Source organism: Molossus molossus, unplaced genomic scaffold, assembly GCF_014108415.1.
Source record: "Molossus molossus isolate mMolMol1 unplaced genomic scaffold, mMolMol1.p scaffold_m16_p_2, whole genome shotgun sequence".
NCBI lineage: Eukaryota > Metazoa > Chordata > Mammalia > Chiroptera > Molossidae > Molossus > Molossus molossus.
In genome coordinates, this window is record NW_023425355.1 from 122899913 (window position 1) to 122919030 (window position 19118).

The following is a 19118-nucleotide window of genomic DNA, read 5'->3' on the forward strand; positions in this document are numbered from 1 at the left end:
TCTTTCATATTCATTCATGCTGTGGAGTAGGGTATTTTTTAAAATATTGCTAAAATTGGTAAATAGAGAATATCTTGCTCTGTGCAAAGAATTCTAAATCAGCATGCAGAAGTTTTGTGTTTGGGTTTCAGTTACGAATGACAGAGTTTCAATCAAAATAGCTTTGTATGCTGAACTAAGAATAGTGGAATATAAAATTATTAATGTGTATGATTTCTTCTGAGTTTCTTTGTTACTATTTTTGTGAGTCTTATGAAAGAAATAATAGTAACTTATCACCACATTTTTCTTTCCCATTATTTCCAACCTTGATGGTGAGCATCAAAATCAAATATGATTTTAATTACTCAGAAAGTGAAATGATTCTTCACCTATCATTGGTTTTTATGGCATGCCATGTGGTTTCTTGGGCCTCTCATTCGCGCATTATGACCTAATACTACAAAGCCACATTGAGGCAAATCACCCCACATTACTGTTGGCCTGGGTAGACCTCACACTGTTGCATCAACATTTCAGATGAGCCTCATCAACCTCGCATTTTAATAGAGAAAAAAGCAATAAGCATATTTTCACTTCTGGATATTGGCCAATATTATTTATTGGAAGATGCTGGCTTAAAAACTTGTCCATCTGTACAGCACCTGCTCTGTCCACATAACCCAATAATATAAACATAAGAATAAAGCTTCCCTTACCCTCTGGTGTGTCTCTTGCCAGCAAGTACATCTGAAAGAAATTAGAACCTTGTTTGTGTCTTTTTTTTTTTTTTTGTAATCTTAGTACTAGACTTTTCAATAAAAATAAATTACTTTGGAGCATATTTGTTTGGACAACAACAAAAAAGATCCATTTGATTGATAATGGACAAAATTTTCATTAAGCTTAACAGCAAAAAGACCACAATTGCATCATTCACCTTCTTGTTTCAAAGGAAAACAAAATGAGATGCAATGAACTCTACACAACTGTTCACTATGCATATTTTAACTATTAAATACAATATCAAGAATCATGTCAGCATGACATTCTAATATAGCAACTTTACGAAAACGTGTAATCTAATCTAGGATTGCCGTTTCCTGTCTAAATCAGCTTAAATCATATTCTGGATTGACATTTCTCATTATTTTGGTCCACATTATTTTTTCAAATGATGATTATGTTTAATTGAATATACAAAAACTATCAAAACAGACAATAGCTTAATAATTAAACTAATATCAAATAAGCTTATGCTCTCAAGGAAAAGAACTATAATAATGAAATATTGGATTTATTCTTGTCACAATTGAAATATGTATACAATTTTTTCAGTTTTGTTTATTTTCTACTTTTTATGTCTCTGCATATCTCTGTGATATCTAAATACTTGAGTCAGAACAAAGGTAATACTGAGTACTAGGAATCTCTGAAATGTGATTATAATCTGAGCCCGGTCCTAGGTCTGATATCTCCAGGATGACTTAGACAAGTAATTTAGGCTCCCAAATCCTCCTCTTTTTTAACCACTTGATTAAGGTGTGATTGACATATATATTTCATGTATACACTTGATGATATTGAATATAATATGCATCTCTGAAACCATCACCATAATCTATGTCATAAACATATCCATCACCACCAACTTCTCATCTTTAGCATGGGGATAATAATACATGTTTTGCTTAAATCATATACTTGCATGGGTTTCAAATGAAATAATAATCAGATGGCACTTTATAAAGTATATAAGAGTAAGATATTACAATAAAATAATTGTAGTAATTCTCTTAGCATAATAATATCTTAGGCTGTTTGGCACGATCAGATTTTCTGTATGATTAATGCCATTCCTGGTTTGAACAAAGGATCATATCAGGAGAGATGAGTAGGAAACACCTGGTTGCTGAATCTGGAATGTACTGTAAATGTCTCAGGTTGATCCTCTTCCTCTTCTTTCCCACTTTCTTTTTATGTTGAGAATGTGATACTGCTTTAAATGTAGAATACAAAACTAATCTTATTTGTTTGTCTTTAATGATTAAAATGTCCAAAATGTTTATTTAAAGGAGCAAATTGAGTTTTAGGCTGTATTGATTTATACCCTTCCTTAATCCAAAAGGATTTGCAACAGTGTATAACAAAATTTCAAACTATAAAATGAAATATTAATTGAAAAAAATGGAACCAGGAGAGATACAGACTAAAGTTTTTACATTAAGACCAAGGATAAGAAAAAAAAGAAAAAGAAAAAGAACATAAATATGGGGAAAGGATGGTGGAGAGTGGGAGTTTTGAGGAAATGTCTCCAAGTCATGACAGTCCTTGTTAACTTTGTATTTTGAGTGTCAAAACAAAATTAGAGCTGTTTTTCGAAAATATGTTTGCCATAACACTAAATTGTCCTCACTTGAGTATTTGTCTCCGTTTTTATGAAAGGCAGCATGTTCACAGGGCATCAAGTAAACCGAATCTATGGAACCGGGGACGTGTTTATTAAATGAAAAAGGAAGTTATTTTAAGTTGCTTAGAAATGTGAAATTAAGTTTTCCTATTGCAAAAGAGACGGAACCACAAACACAGGAGGACATATCCACCATAAGAGCAAATGCTCATGCAAACCCAGATGAGTTGCTTCACGTTGTCTTTGTTGACAATTCTTTGTTCGCTCCTTGTTTAGTCACCCAGAAGTGCTCTTTAGCAGGAATAGATGGAAACGAGTTGCAATGACTTCTTCTCATTTTGGAAAATCAGGATGGCATTTGTCCATCTCCAACATAGTTCCTCCAGGACCACTGACAGCGGAATCCAACCTTATTGGGCAGGCTCTCTCATTTCCCCAGAACAAAATTAGTCTGTGGCCAGAGATTGTAGCTCATTCAAAGCAGCAAGGTGCTCTTTTCAAATTCCCTCACCTATTTTGGGCTCATTTTCCTCACACAGCTATGACTTTTCCAGTCTGATGAACATTCTCTTTGACAGAGCAGACAAGCACAGAAGCTGAGCGGTCCTGCTTTCTAAATCATCTCTACCTCTGACATTCCCCCTTCAGCCCTCCATCTGTGAATCTATGTCTTTCTGGTTCTTCTTTCCCCAAATGGAAGTGAAAAGGCGCTTTAAAAAAATTGAGTATTGTTTTTAACATGATCACATGTCTCATTTCATTCCCAGTAAGCTTTTCCCTCACTGTTTATAGAGTTCTATATTGTTCTTTTTCATATTTTCACATTTGCCCCCAGTCATGTGTCCCTTATTTCATCCCATGTTCATACCACATTTACATGTACACACGTTCCTGCAAGACAGACACCACTTTACTTGTCTTATAGATTGTCCAAATTGATCATCGTGCATGGGATAAAAGGTCAAATAGTATAATACCCCTGATGGTTTACTAAGTCTGTTCCTATATAATCTGATTAGTCCTCTGAACCCTTTTAAGTACTGTCTGCAAGTGACTGAGGTTTGGCAATCAACCTGTCTTAGTTTCTTTCTTGAATAAGAAACGTCTATATGTGCTATGTGAAGTGTAAGAGAAAGAATTTACATTTGTTGGATATCTTCACTGTTAAAATAGTTAAGGTAGTGTTTAAGTGAGGAGAGATAAAAGTACTTGAAAGTGATATTGTTCATATTTCTTTTTTTTTTCTTTTATTGATTTTACAGAGAGAAAGTGAAAGGGAGAGAGAGATAGAAACATCAATGAGAGAGAACATCTATTGTCCGCCTTCTTCATGCCCCCCCACTGGGGACCAGGCCCACATCCTGGGCATGTGCCCTGACTGGGAATCAAACCAGTGATCTCTTGGTGCATGGATCGACGCTCAACCACTGAGCCACACCGGCCAGACTCATATTTCTTAATAGAAGTAAAATTTATAAGATGAAGCAGATTTATTTGAGAGGGGAAGAAGTTTATTCTTTTTTTTTTTTGATATTTTGTTCAGATAGAGTGGGAGAGAGAGAGAGAGAGAGAGAAAGAGAGAGAAACATTGACGTGAAAGGGACACATCGAGTGGTTGCCATCCTCACAACCCAACCAGGGCCGGGGACAAACTGCAACCAAGGTACATGCCCTTAGCGGGAACTGAACCCGGGTCTATCTGGACCGCAGGCCGACGCTCTAACCGCTGAGCCAAACCGGCCAGGGCAAGAAGAAGTTTATTCTTATATAAAATTTGAACCTGTTCAATTTAATTCATCATTGAAGTCTGGCAAGACACTTTGTGTAATATTCAGATTCTGCCATGTAATTTATTTTTTTATGTTTTCTTGCTCTGCATGACTAGAAAGTATAGAAGGGAAAGACATAAGTATCGTTTTCTGATTAAGCTTGTCAAGTGTTTCTACTCATTAAACCAACACCACAATAAAAAATATTCCCATCAACTCATACCACCTCCCAGTTAATACCTGCCCCTCTATAGGTACTCATTGTTCCTATTTCTGAAACCATAGATTAGATTTGTCTGTTCTTGAATTCATATAAACAGATGTTTACAGTATGTGCTGTTTTAATCAACATACCATTTTGAGATTAGTCATCTATATTGTGAGTATATCAATAGTTCATTTTTATTGCTGCTTAATAATCCATGGTATAAGTATACCATGATTTGTTTGTCTCTCCTCCTATTGATGGACTTTCAGGCTGCTTTCAGTTTGGGGATATCATGAATAAAGATGCAATGAATGTTTGTATACAGGTCTTTCTGTAAGCATATGTTTTCATTTATTTTTATTATATACCTAGGAGTAGAATGGCTGAGTCAGATGTTTCTAAAATACTGGAAAAGCAGGTTTCTAAAGTGGTTGTGCCATTTTACACACCCACCAGTGATGGTGAGAAGCTCTGTGTCGTCACCAACATGTGATCTTAGCAGTCCTTTTAATTCTTGCCATTTTATGGGGTATGAAGTGATGTCTTGTGGTTTTAATCTGTATCACTCTGGTGACTAACAATATTTACCATCTTTCCATGTACTTGTTGGCCATTCGTGAACAGAGATCATGTCTGTTCAAGACGGTGCCCTTCTTATTCGGTGAAACTAATATTATTTTGGGGTCATTGGTATAACTTGGAAATTGGGAATGGCAGACATTTTCCTTCTTGGTTTCTTTTCTCATTTGCTCTGAAGACTCGACTACAAAACAGGACTGCTGCTTTGGCAGCAGCGAGTTGACTTTGTAAAAGCACTGCTCCGTGGCCATCCCTGTCACTAAATTGAAGTGTTTACCATTGTAAATGTTTTGACCAGCTGCTGAAGATAGTCTCTTCAGAGCCATCAGCACTAATGGGTTGATTAGAAGTTTACTAGGTATTTAAAAACACAGAAATATAATTTAATCATGGCTTTTTACCACATATGCTATGCTCATTCATTTAGTCATATTTAGTCAACAAACTTTTACTGATTAACGTACTGGAAAACTCAAAGGTAAAGAAAACAGTGTCCCTGCAGTAAAGATAGTCATAAACTTCCAATCTAAATGAGGATGTTTAATTTTATGTGTACTGTGAAAAACACCGTAAAGTACACACAATTGACGTGTAATAGGATTTTACAGAATAGATCAATTGTAGCTGAAAATGTATTCATAAGAGGGATAACATTTGGGGTGTATCTTCATTTATCCATTTAACAAATGTATTTTGAGCACTACCATGTAGCAGACATTTTGCTAGGCACTAGAGTGAGAAAACAGTGATGATCCCTGCCCTCATGAAGCTCATAATCTAATAGATTGAAATACATTACCTAAATGGAAATGAGTGCAATCATGATGCAGAGAGAGTGGGAAAAGATCTGGGGATTAGCCAAAGTTTCACTGTGGGTTGTTCAGTTGTGCTGTAGCATGGATGACGAATTGGAGAGTCATTTTCAGAAGCCTAGAACGGTTTCGCTCAGGAATGTTAGGAGGTTCTGCATGTTATCTAAACTACTTGGGCTTCACAAGGCAGATACTGAGGATTCAGTATGAATGTTTGAGCAGGAAATTTACCACCAGAACTGCCCACCAGGAGGATTAATCTTGGAAGAATATGTAGGATGTTTTGGCATGAGAAGGGTTGAGGGGAAACAATGAAGAGGATGTACTATTAACATAGGTGAAGTGTGGTGAACAATCAGACAGGGGAGAAAACAGTGACGATGAAATCACCTGGGCAAGGAGTATAATAGGATCAATAGGACTAGGATTTGGGAAAATAAAGAGATAAAACACAGATGAACCAGTAGTATCCAGCCTAGAGAATACAGATGCCATTAAAAAAAAAAAAATACTTAAGTCAACAAAAGAAACCAGCTTCAAAATGATGTTCATATTGGCTTGAAAACATTATCTTTGAGATTTTAGTCAAATGGGAATGTGATGAAATGCTAGGCAGAGTGAAGAAGGAAGATTCACTACAGGTAAAAAAAAAGAAAAAAATTAGAAAACATGAACAGCTGATAATTGAATCTTTTCCTCTACACAAATTAGATTTATTTGTAAGGAAGTCAAAACCACTACAGTTGTTTTTCATAGCTTTTTACAACTATCTCTGATCTTTTAGGGATTCACATGGATAGTCTTGGAACTTTTAACAAACTGACTTAAATCCTCTGGCTGTTTTATTCTAAAGTTCTTCTGGTTTGTAAATAGTTCAGAAAGATACAAATTTGTGACATTGTACAAATATGCTAATAATGGAGAGAATCCATTCTTGTGCTTGATCTGTCTGATTTCTAGGGGATATGCTCAGTCAACGAGAGATACAAGATTGTTTAAATAATCATTCTTTCTCATATAATTCCATGAAGGAGGAGAGCATTACCATACAATAAATAATGAGTTGGAAAATAAGAAAGCTAACCTCAGAAATTAAGGCTTAAAAAAAGAGTAGCTTGTGTTTAATGCCTCTGTAACTTGGCAAGAGGAACATGGAAGGCTTAGCGAGACCCAAAATGTGCTTAGAGGTGTATTTTTAGTTGGTGTCTTGGGAGGTTCTGTAATCTAAGCTAAATGTTTAAAATTAATTAGTTTACGTTAGACACAGAAATCTGTTTTTATCCCTTTTTAACTTATTTCTGGGCCTTTCCATTCTCAAGAGCCCGAGAAACTAAATCTTACCTTGATAACTTGTTACTTGTGGTAAGGGATAAGACTTTCTTGTAAGACACAATTATTTTTTAATGTCTCTTTTCCATACCAGGGTGTTGTATGTGTTTCAGATTTTTTTTTACTTTTGAACATTTCTCAAATGGGAAAACATTCAAGAGTACTGTAATATCTTGACTAGATTCTTTTTGGTACGAGCCCCTAGCCAGAACCGAATCTGGGACTCTCTGGTCCACAGGCCGACACTCCAACCACTGAGCCAAGGATATGTTCAAAGAGAGAAAAGGACAGAGAGAGAGATAGAGAAATACAGCTGTGAGAGAGAAACATCAATTGCTTACCTCACATTGGTGCCCTGACCGATGATCAAACCACCACCTAGGTATATGCCCTGACCAAACATCAAACCCACAACCTTTTGGTGTAGGAGATGATGCTTCAATCAACTAAGCCAACCAGCCAGAATTGACTTGCCTAAGTTTATGCTCAATTTATCAACAAATAATTTCCTGAACAATTATTGAGGTAAGGAGTGTCCCACAGTGCCTGGTAATATAAAGAATGGGGGAAAAACTGCCCTCAGAGATTTATAATCTTAATTACTGCAGTTTCTGTCTTTTTTTTACTATCTCCCCAAACTCAAATATACATATATACACACACACAATTATACACACAATGAACTGATTTACCATGTTCACATAGCATCTCCATAGCTGTGTTATAATATAGTATCATATATCTTTATTTGCTCACTGTGCTCTCCTCCATAGAATTAAGTATTGATAGGAAAAACAAGCTTATTTATCATTGTAAAGGTATCAGAAACAGATATGTAAAGGTATCACTCCAAATATTTGTTGGAGTGAATGACATTGGAGAGAATACTTACTGCATTGAAAAATGTACCTGTATCAAACAGTCATTTAGAGATTATGCCATAGCTAAAGCACATAAAATTCCTTTGAGTACAGGAGAGGAGTTTGTTAAGGGACAAGTTTAATTCCTGACCTTTTAAAACAACATGAATGTATTTTTAAATCATCTTTGTCCAGCCCTGGCTGGTTTGGTTCAGCAGTTAGAGCCTCAGCCCACGGACCAATGAGATCTGGGCTTGATTCTGGCCAAGGGTACGTACCTCGGTTGTGGTTCGTCCCCAGTTGGGGTCGTATGGGTGGCAACTGGTCGATGTGTCTCTCTCACATTGATGGTTTTTCTCTCTCTCTCCCTCACTCCTAATCTGTCTGGGGATAAATGAAAAAATGTCCTTGGGTGAAGATCAAAAACAAAAACAAAAATAAATAAATAATCTTTGCCCATTGATTTTTTTTTTTTTTTGAGTTTTCCATCCTATTTATTTAAATGTCCATTTTTTAAGCACACAAAAAATGTGTTGTTTCAGAGTTGCCTAGTATGAAAAATGTGGAGAATGGACTGAAAGAAATCATGGACCTTAATGGGGTGAGGTGAGGGTATCATGAGGGAAAAGGAGGAGCCATGACTGGGTTTCTGAATAATACAGGGTGAGGCAAAAGTCGATTTACAGTTTTTCATATGGAAAAAAATACAATAATTATTAAATAATAATACAGGAATAAACTGTTTCATTCACTCACAACTCTAAACCTACTCTTGCCCTGCCCTGTAGTGATGAAAGCAATCTAATTCTGAGCAACACATCTGGGGAAGGTTGTCTGCTTTTTGTAAAATTGGTTTTAGAGAGAGGAAGGGAGAGAGAGAAACATCGATCAGTTGCCTCTTGCATGCACCTCAACCGGGATCCAACCTGAAACCTGGGTACGTGCTCTGACCAGGAATCAAATCTGCCATTTTTGGTGTGCAAGATGACACTCCAATCGAGTCACACCGGCCCGGGCTTGAGGAAGGTGGTGGTGGTGTTTGTTTGTTTGTTTTTTAACTTAAGCAAATATTTTAGAAAGAAATAAAATGGATTTATCATAAAACTGCAACATCCCAGGCCACCCCCAAGGTGTCACACTGCGTCTCCATATGTGTGTAAGCAGATCCCAGGGAACAAAGCCTTCCTCTTCTTCACAGCTCAGGCCAGTCACAACCCTGGGCTCTGAGTTCTCCCTCCTCTTTCTCCTAACCAATCCCAGGTTGCCCAAATCCGATGCTGGCTGGACAATTGCCTTGTAAGTGACCAATATGCCACACACATGTCCTCATGGGTTCTTTTTCATTGTGGTCATCAAGCAGGCTCTTCAGGGCAGTGACCCCTTTGCAGTCCTTCATTCTGATGTAGGTTATGCCAATGTAGAAATAATCCAATGGAAGGGAATGCCTCTCTATAGCAGCTCACCCTGTGCCCGAAGGCAAGGAGGCCTGCAATACATGAATATACTGAACAAGTGAACAAATAATTGAATGAGAAAGAAAGGAAGAAGGAGAGAGAAAGAGAAGGATGAGAAAGAGAAAAAGAAAAATAGGTAGCAAACTCAATGGGACCATGATGAGCTAGCAGAGCTAGCGACATCTCCCAGATTTAGTATACCCAAGAGCAGGGCATCCTGGCCACTGGGGGGATCACCAGAACAATGTGCATATCAACAAAGTCAATCAAGTCAGAGAAGACCACCTTGTTGTTTTTTTTTATTTTTATTGTTTTCTTCATTGATTAGAGAGAGAGGAAGGGAAGAGAGGAAGGGAGCAGGACAGAGAGATAGAAACATCGATGAGAGAGAACATTGATTGGCCGCCTCCTGCATGCCCCCCACTGGGGATCGGGCCCACAACCTGGGCATGTGCCCTGACCGGGAATTGAACCAGCGACCTGTTGGTGCATGGATCGACACTCAACCACTTAGCCACACCGGCCGGGTTCACTTGCTTTTTTAAAAACAATATTATTGCTTTTTCCATGCACTCACCACATCTTTTCTATCCACCAATGGCTTTTGAATAAATATGTGCATGGTTCCAAATTGACAGAACACCTCTAGAAAAAAGAATAAGGAATTTAAAAATGATCTGTTATCGCCTTTCAAATTTTCTGTCTTAGGAACCCGTGTGTTTGTTTGTGCAGTATGTTCTATGATGAAATACTTCACATGTTTGTAAAACCAGCCTAGTAATTATGTAGAAAGAATTTTATGTCTAAAGTCCTGTGTTCTGTTACGAGGATCCCTTTATAAGAAAGCGAGCAGCGTCACAGACAAGAGACTCTTTTTGATCAAAGAAAGGTCAATTTGTTTTCTTAACAAATCTAAGTAAATGGAGAGAAAAATAGCTCTTAAATGTTCCCAGGTTGTTCTCCTAAAATTCTAATAAATAATTTAGGAGCCAAGAAGGATTGAAGAAATCTGTGAACCCAGAGATGCCTAGCACTGATTTTAATGAAGTAAAACCCATTCACATGGCCAAGTTTTGTACTTTATAACAACAGTTTTCTCTAAAGCAGGGGCCACTGATTCAAATGCCTTCAGAGAACAGTAGAATATATGCATGCCCCACCAAAAGGCATTTAAATTATTGAAGTTCCAATGCCAGAACATGAGGACAGATTTAACTTATAGCCTTCAGTTTCAGATCCCCAAGGTCAGAGACTTAATATATGTATGTTTCCCCTTTGGAATCTCTGCTTGAAATTGAGGAATATATGTTTTGGGGTTTTCTTTTAATTAATTTGTTGTTTTTGCGTGGGGCATTATTTCTTGGGATAGGAAAAGAAAGCCTGAGATAACCTTACAAAGCATGTTAAGCACTTTATGATACATTTTCGTATCCACCTTAACAGCAGTGAGAGTCATAAATATATCGGTATATATCACTAGTGTGGATGAGATAAACCCAACCCAAGGAAATTCCATTGCAATTTAATATTGGGTAAATGTCTCATTTTAAAAAATCACTACTGTACAGAATTTTCTTTTTTTTTTTTTCATTGGCAGGATCTTTGCTTTAGAAAAGAAACTGTCTAATTTTAGTTTGGTGAGGAATTATCTTTATTCTTTTATAGCAACCACTAACAGGAGCAGATGGGGAATTGTAGTAACCAGCACATCTCCTATGAGATTCCATGCAGGAAAAAGAAGGTAGTGGATGAAATCTAACAAGATCCCCTCCCAGTTCCAATTCCTGTGACAAACTAACAAAAAAAAAAAAATGTTTCAGCATCATTGTTAGTAGGATACAATAACTGTTTACTGAAATGTAAATAAAATGAGACCAGGAGAAAGAATAGGCTAAAAAAGTGCATTTTATTTTTGATTGGTCATTTGCTGCAGGATGACCCTCTCTGATTTGATTTAGTTTGCAAATTATTACTAAAAGATCTCTGTGCTCTTAGATAAAAGTTGAATCTGAGGTACTATTCAAAGTTGGAGACATATTTTATGGCCAAAAGAAGGGGAAAAAATTCTTCAATATTACTTAATCCTCAGCTTTAAAGTCTGATACAGACATGAATGACAGTAAACAGAAATATTTTATAAATGCCTATAGGGAGAAGGAGCCCTCAGCTCTCCCTGGGCTCTTAAAATGCCCAGTAGAAGAGGAAACATTTAAGCTGAGCATTACCGATGAGTAATGAGTTTGACCTCCAAAACATAGCAGGGCAGTCAAGGAAGTAGAAAGCCATTCAGTTTTCCTGGGAGATGGAGTTAAGTTGGAAAGTGGGAAGTAGCAGAAGAGCAGGCTGCAAAGACCAGGATAGAAGAGGCTCTTTAGACCTTCCTTAGTAGACTACTGTTTGGACTTGATGTTGTAGTTAATAGGTAGACATTATTCTTGATCTCATTCTGGGTTCTTGACCATAGCCTTGATTCCTGCCTCCCTACAACTTTTATTCTTGACTCAAAAATTGCGGTTTCTCTAAGCCATTTTTCCCTTTTTTCATTCTTTCTATTTTTTTCTCTTTATTGACTTTAGAGAGAGCAGGAGAGAGAGAGAGAGAAACATCGATTACAGAGAACATCAATTGGCTGCCTCCTGCATGCCCACACTGGGGATTGGGCCCACAACCTGGGCTTGTGCCCTGACCGGGAATCGAACCGGTGACCTCTTGGTGCATGGGTTGATGCTCAACCACTGAGCCATACCAGCCGGCAATTCTTTCTATTTTTAATAAACCATTTTCCCACTCTTGCCTCTCTCGTACTCTTTCTAACTCCTGGGTTTCCCAAGTTTCGGCTATTAATCCTTGTCACTGTCCTCATGAGATGCTCTCACGTGATCATCAGGTCCACAAATGGGCTATGTTGAATGTGTCCTCTCATAGAGTCTGCTATATGCCTTGGGCATGTGTCCATTTCTGTTGCTTTTGGACAAAAATTCATCATCTGATTTAAATGGAGTTATTTGCCTGGCAAGTTTGGCTCAGGGGTTAAAGCGTTCACCTGCGGTACAGAGAGACCCGGGTTCGGTTTCCACTAAGGGCACGTACCTCACTTGCAGTTTGTCCCCGGCCCTGGTTGGGGTCGCAATCACTCAATGTGTCTTTCTCACATCGATGTTTCTCTTTCTCTCTCTCTCCCTCTCTCCGTCTCACTCTATCTGAAGATGAATGCAAAAAGTGTCCTCGGGTGAGGATTAAAAAAAAATGGAGTTATTTTCTGGAGCATCTTAATAATTCTGAAGACAAGGGTTGACTGTATACTCTAAGAATTAACAAGAGAAGCAAACTTGTTTAATTTATCTTTGAAAAAAATGACCAGATATTACTTTTCAGACTCTTGAATTCTAGGAGGTGGCAAAGATAAACAATGGGCATTATTTTAAGCAGGACAGAAAATGCAACTCAGTAGGTAAAAGATAACATGTCATATTTTTATGAAATCGTACCATAAAATTCTATCTTGCAGTTTCGCAAGTCTCTATAGAGTTCATAGTATTACATTATTACATATTTTCACCTGACCAACGAGTAAACTGAATCAGTGATTAATCTGTCTAAAAGTAAATTATTAGCAAAATTGTAAGAAAATCACAGGGTTGGATTCTTGACACATTTACTTATTCAATGAAAGTTTTGTTTTTCTCTTTTCTGTTTCCCTCAGTCTTGCTCCTTTCTCCCAATCACTTTTTATCTCTTCTATTTTGCCTAGTTTGAGATATTTTGCCAAGTCTTGATCGCCTACATAGCTTATCCAATTTGTCATTGTACAATGTCCCATAACTCCTTCTTAGCTTATTCTGTTTCTTCATTTGTCACATTTTATTTCATATTTATTGTGTTTTCATACCGTTTTGAAAATCTATTTCTCAACTTTCTGCTGTGTTTTCATACAAAATGTACTGGGTACCGTTTCTCATATTATTCCCTATATAAAAATGTTGCAGTTATTCCTTCCCTGTAATTTTTCTCTTCCCTCAATTTGACCAGACTTGAAGGACTTAGATATAGGTGTCATTTTCTATAATTTAGGAGCATTTCTCAAGTTAAAAAGCAGACAAGAAATTGCGAATAATGCATTAACTCTGAAACATGCCTCTCTTGCTCACTGGCCCCTTCTCTCACCTACACTTTCTTGAACAGCGTATCTATTTTGCACACCTTTGTCCCCTGATCCCCAGGGATCCTAATTCCATCTGCTTCAGGTGGGATTCTGGGCTTTTATATTTTGATAAATCTCCCTCTGGGAGTCTGGAGTCTGATAGACAGTGCGTATTAAGAATGATGATTTCTATTGGCATCAAAACACAATTAGCTTTCTAACTATGATGAATAATCCAATAGATTTAATTATGATTTTCTTTCTGTCCAAAACTAAGACTAGATGTTAATTGCCAGAGCAATAGATAACGATGTCAATGACAACAGAACATGAATATGATATCAAAGCTTGGAAATTTCACTGGTAATGATTAATTTAGTACTTAAAATATTTAAAAGCTATAGAATAAAAATGAATTCATTTTTCACTAAGTGAATAAAGTTGATTGAGGCTTTACATTTAATTTTGTGAATCAAGTTTTATCTTTTTCAGGCTCAGAAGCTAACTGTAAAGTACCATGTACAAATTTTTACCTGCTGTTTTGATCCATTATTTTGCAGTCATACGCTTTATTACTGAAAATGCTCCTCAAGTAGATTAGTAAATACTTGTCCTGATTACAAAATCTTTTCACACAACTGCCATAGACTATTTAATGAGCTCTTCTTTCACAAAATTAAAAAAAGAATTTGAAGACCCTGATTTGGGACTCTATATAAATGAGATTTAAATCTAACAATTTTAAATGATTACTTCATTCTTAGCTATTCAATTCTATCTCCTGTCTGGGAAATAGAAGTAACAAAACCTTTGTTGATTCTACAATTGGGTTGTAAAATCAATGTAACCATCAGCCTTGAAGTAGAAGGGCCAAAAAAAAAAAATACAAATGGAAGGGGCTTAGATAAAAATTCTGAGGCAGCTTTAGTTTATAGCATTGTAAACCAGCAACAGGAATTCTTTAATTACACAACACAGATTTAGAAGGCATTTACTCTATCATCTTACTCAATGTGTTGTTCCCAGAGCTGCAGTATTGGCATCCCCTGAAGCTTGTTAGACGGAGAGAATTCAGGGCCCTCCACAGACCTAGTGAATCAGAAATGGCAGTTTAATAAGATCTCTAAGAGATTCTCGCATACATCTGAGTTAGAGATACACTTCTATAGCACAAATCTAATAGGTGTTCCATTCATTTTTAATAAGTATTACTAATAGTTGTGGGTGATGGATACCGTTGGGGATACAAATGAGTCATAATTTTTTTCCTCTATGTTTTAGGCAAAGATTTCCCCATTTCAGTAGTTGTTCATGATTGAATGATTGCGTGATTCAGCTAGTTACCAAACCCTGGTGATTCGGAGTTAACAATTTATGCTACCTCTAGCCTTTCCTTCCTGGTGCACTGTCTAAACGATCTCCTCTCCTAGCTGTTTTGCCTGTGCCCCTGCCTTAACAGTAGCCTAACTTCTGCCTCAGAATTATCCAGAAACACAGTTAGCGCTCATACTCCTGTACTTAAAATTTAAGTCATTTTCTCTTGCCTTCCAATGAATTACAAACTCTTTAATAAAAAGCAAAGTCCTTTCTGGCCAGGCCCAATATACACCCAGCACCACATCTTTTCCTAAATGACCACCCTCATATGGTGACATAGAGCCCAGATGTATATCCCTGGTCAGATCATGGAAATTGCATGACAGAGGCCTTTCATTTTGCCATCTTCTCACCCCACTGATCTTCCAGGTGCCTAAGTCCTATCTATTTTTTTTAATCCTCACCTGAGCATATTTTTTTCATGACTAGGGCACAATCTCAGACCTCAAGGAATTTATGGTATAATAGAAATACAGACACAGTTCATTATAAAGTGGTATACCTATTACTAAAAATGACATCATGTGCAACAATCATCTGAACAGATGATAAAGAGTGAGATGTAGCCTGGCCAGTGTGGCTCGGTGGTTGAGCATCAACCGATGCACCAAGACGTCGTGGTTCGATTCCTAGTCAGGGCACATGTCCAGGCGTGGGCCCGATCCCCAGTGGCAGGCATGCAGGAGGTGGCCAGTCGGTGTCCTCTCTCATTGATGTTTCTGACTCTCTCTCCCTCTCTCTCTAAAATCAATCAATAAATAAAAACTTTAAAAAAAGAATGAGATGTAGGTAACAGAGAAAAGTCAAATAGTTGCAAGGAAATATCACCCGTTTACTACAGCATATCGCATGCACACTTAGGAAAGTATGATCAGGAAACCTTATGAGTAGTTCAATTACTGTATATAGTTTTGTATTCATTGTGAGATATTGTGTCCCTGGAATAATTGCCTTGTTATAACTTGTTGCTGGTTTATTGAGACTTTTCACTGCTCAAGTTTTACTACCAAAAGTTCTAGTATTCAAAATATTACACAATAGTGGTAAATAAATACCAAGACGTTTATGTGGCATCTGAATCTGAGGGAGATTTGACCTACTCTCGGAAGACAGGCATTCATTCATCTATTTGGCAAGTGTATTCTGGGCTTTACTGTGTACTTGGTATTGGCTCAAGGAACAGGGCAATATAAGAGTATTCAATGAGCCCTGGCTAGTTTGGCTCAGCGGTTGGAGCATCGGCTGGTGGACCAGAGTCCCGGGTTTGGTTCCTGCTAAGGGCACGTATCTCGGTTGCAGTTTGTCCCTGGCCCTGGTTGGGGTCATGTGAGTGCCATCCACTCAGTCTGTCTCTCTCACATTGATGTTTCTGTCTCTTTCTTCCTCCCTCTCTCCTCCTGCTCTATCTGAGGATACATGCAAAAATGTCTAGGGTGAGGATTAAAAAAAAGGGAGAGAGAGAGAATTAGATGATTAGAAAGACATCTATCAGAAAAGTGTTCTGCACACTGACTTTATCCCAGTAGTACATAAGGATTTGTGAATCCTTTACATTTAAATATGGCAGTTATCTCAAGTCCTCATATTATTTCATTTTCTAAACTTTATATTGAATAATGGGTTATTTTCATTGCCTTATCAATTCTAGGTTAACTTTTTAAAAAGACAGGGTGCCATTTTTATTTAATGGTAAAAAGCATTTTTTGTTTTTATGCATATTTGGTTGTAATAGTCCCTCTTTTTTGGTAATAGTCTCTTTTTGATGGAACTATTCTTTTTTTTTCTGACATTCTACTTTTAAAATTTCATTGAGGATAAAAAGTAGACGATATTTAAGTTTGACACCAGCAGTGACTCATAACAACGTTCTGGTGACTATAGATTATTTTTAAATTTATTGCTGTACCTTAGGGACTTCATAGGTTGCCCCTGAAAGCAATTATTTCTCGGTCTTATAATGCAAACTACACTGATGGAAACATAATTTGAAACAAAATTCCTTCTAATACAGTAATGAATTTTTGTTTAAATATCTCTAGAGTTTTTTTTTTTTTTTTAATTAATACTGTGACTAAACTATGTATGTTCTTTTTCACCTCTTACACTGACTGTCACTAAGAAGTTCAAATACTTTTTTCACCTTAAATTTTACAACACTTCATAGACTATTAAACATGGAACATCCTTGTGGGGACAAGAAATCGAATTTGCTCTTAAGAAGGTTTTCAACTAATTGATTTGTAGGACATTATAACATCCTCTAGCTGACAAGCTTTACAAATATAAAAACTGGAGCTGAACTGAGAGAGCACTTTTTTTTTTTTTATTTTCTTAACACATAAAAGATGTCTTTCTGTCTTGTATCCTTTGGATAGAGGAATGTCAGTTTCATAGAAAAACTTTCACATGGAGCTTTTTTTATTTCCTCCTCTCCCCGCAGAACCACATGTGGTAGCACATTGTTTAATCTTTTCTCAAATAAAAGGACACAGGGCTTCATTTCTGTTTTGCCTTTTTGGTATCTTACAGGAACTCCAGGATGGCATTGGGCAGCGGCAAATTGCTGTCAGAGTATTGAATGCAACTGGGGAAGACATAATTCAACAGTCCTCAAAAACAGATGCCGGTATTCTACAAGAAAAATTGGGAAGCCTGAAACTGCGGTGGCAGGAGGTCTGCAAACATCTGGCAGAAAGGAAAAAGAGGTAGGGTGACAGATAAAATAGGATTTTTCAATGTAGCAGAGCAATTTATAAGCTGTCTTTTACAAAACAAGATTTTGTGAAAGATTATAACCAGAGTGTAAGGCACTAACATTAAGGGCCCATCAATAGCAATAATGCATTTTTTTCTCATAGACTGAAATGTTTAGTTGTTGCTAGTTAAGTAGGAAGTGTTTTCCTGCTACTTTAAAGTTTCAAGTTTATTTTAAAAATCACATGATTGCGTAAATATGAATGTCTTCAGTCTATTCCAACTTTAACAAGCTGTGGACCAATGATCTTTTTAAAGAAGAGGAGGAAAGGACTTGAGAAAGGACTATTTTGTCTTTGGCTAGACTTTTTTGAACAGCTACAAATGTGACTATGATGCTGAAAAACATGAGAGTAATATTTACCTTTTAGTTGCACTGCATTTGTTAGTACATTCTTGAAGAGGGACCAGGGCCAAACATGTTCAAAGCTAAAGGGGAAAACAAAATCTCAAAAAGGTTATTGTTGAATTCATTCGTCATTTCACTTTCCCTTGGACTGCAAGCACAGAAAGCCCAATGCAGGCCGCTGTAGTTGGAATGCACAGAGATTTTCATAAATGGGATTTTGTATTATGCTTCCAGTTGTGGGTGCTAATGTTTCCAGGTTCATAAGAGAGGGCGTGGCCTTTATTTACCAAATGAGACTATTGTTGTGAACAATGAAAACTCCTGTTGCCAAGTTCTGGCTTCCTACCTATCCTCTGCATAATAGGTGAATTTTTAATATTCAGAAAGCTAAAACAACTCATTAATAAACTTCATTGGTGAGGATGTATTAGAAAGGTTTTGGAACCTTTGCCTTTGCTCATGTTGCATTATTCAGAAAGTAGATAGAATTCATATTCTTGTAAAAAATGGATGAATTATTTGACCTACACACACACTTGCTAAAGTTAAAAAATAATAGCATCATCTAAAAACATTTTTATTTTAAATCTTGGTTTAGAAAATATTGTAATTTATGTGTTGGTTACATAAAGACCCAAAGTTTATAGTGAAACTTCTTCCTTGAGAAAGTTATATATTTTTTTCCTAAGTTGAAATCCTTCTATTAAACACACAACTATCCTATTATTTAAATAACTGATATGTTTACACTATGAACAAGTTTAAACCTGTATAATGTCATTTCTGAACTTGACTCGATCTAGTCTAAAATAAGATGTTAAGATATGAAACGATTAAGAAAAATTGAATAACATCTTGAATTCATAAAGTGGATTCAATTGATTAGAGGGTTATTTGTTCTTTATTGTATATAAAGTATTGCTTCTCAGGTTTTTTTCCTTTTTATTGTATTCATTTGGGTGACACTAGATAACAAAACATTACAGGTTTCAGGTGTACAATTCTATAATACATCATCTGTACACTGTATTGTGTGTTCACTACCCCACGTCAAGTCTCCTTCCATCACCATTTATCCCCTCTTTACCCTCTTCCAT

General features: G+C 36.8%; 1 protein-coding gene across 1 annotated transcript in view; it reads left to right on the forward strand.

Annotated features, from left to right (window-relative positions):
• Window positions 1–19118, forward strand: part of DMD (dystrophin) — a 2326146-nt gene that overhangs the window by 1383170 nt on the left and 923858 nt on the right. Inside the window, exon 45 of the mRNA XM_036270045.1 lies at window positions 17448–17623. Within this exon, the coding sequence (XP_036125938.1) occupies window positions 17448–17623 (176 nt within the window). The remainder of the gene's footprint in view (window positions 1–17447; window positions 17624–19118) is intronic.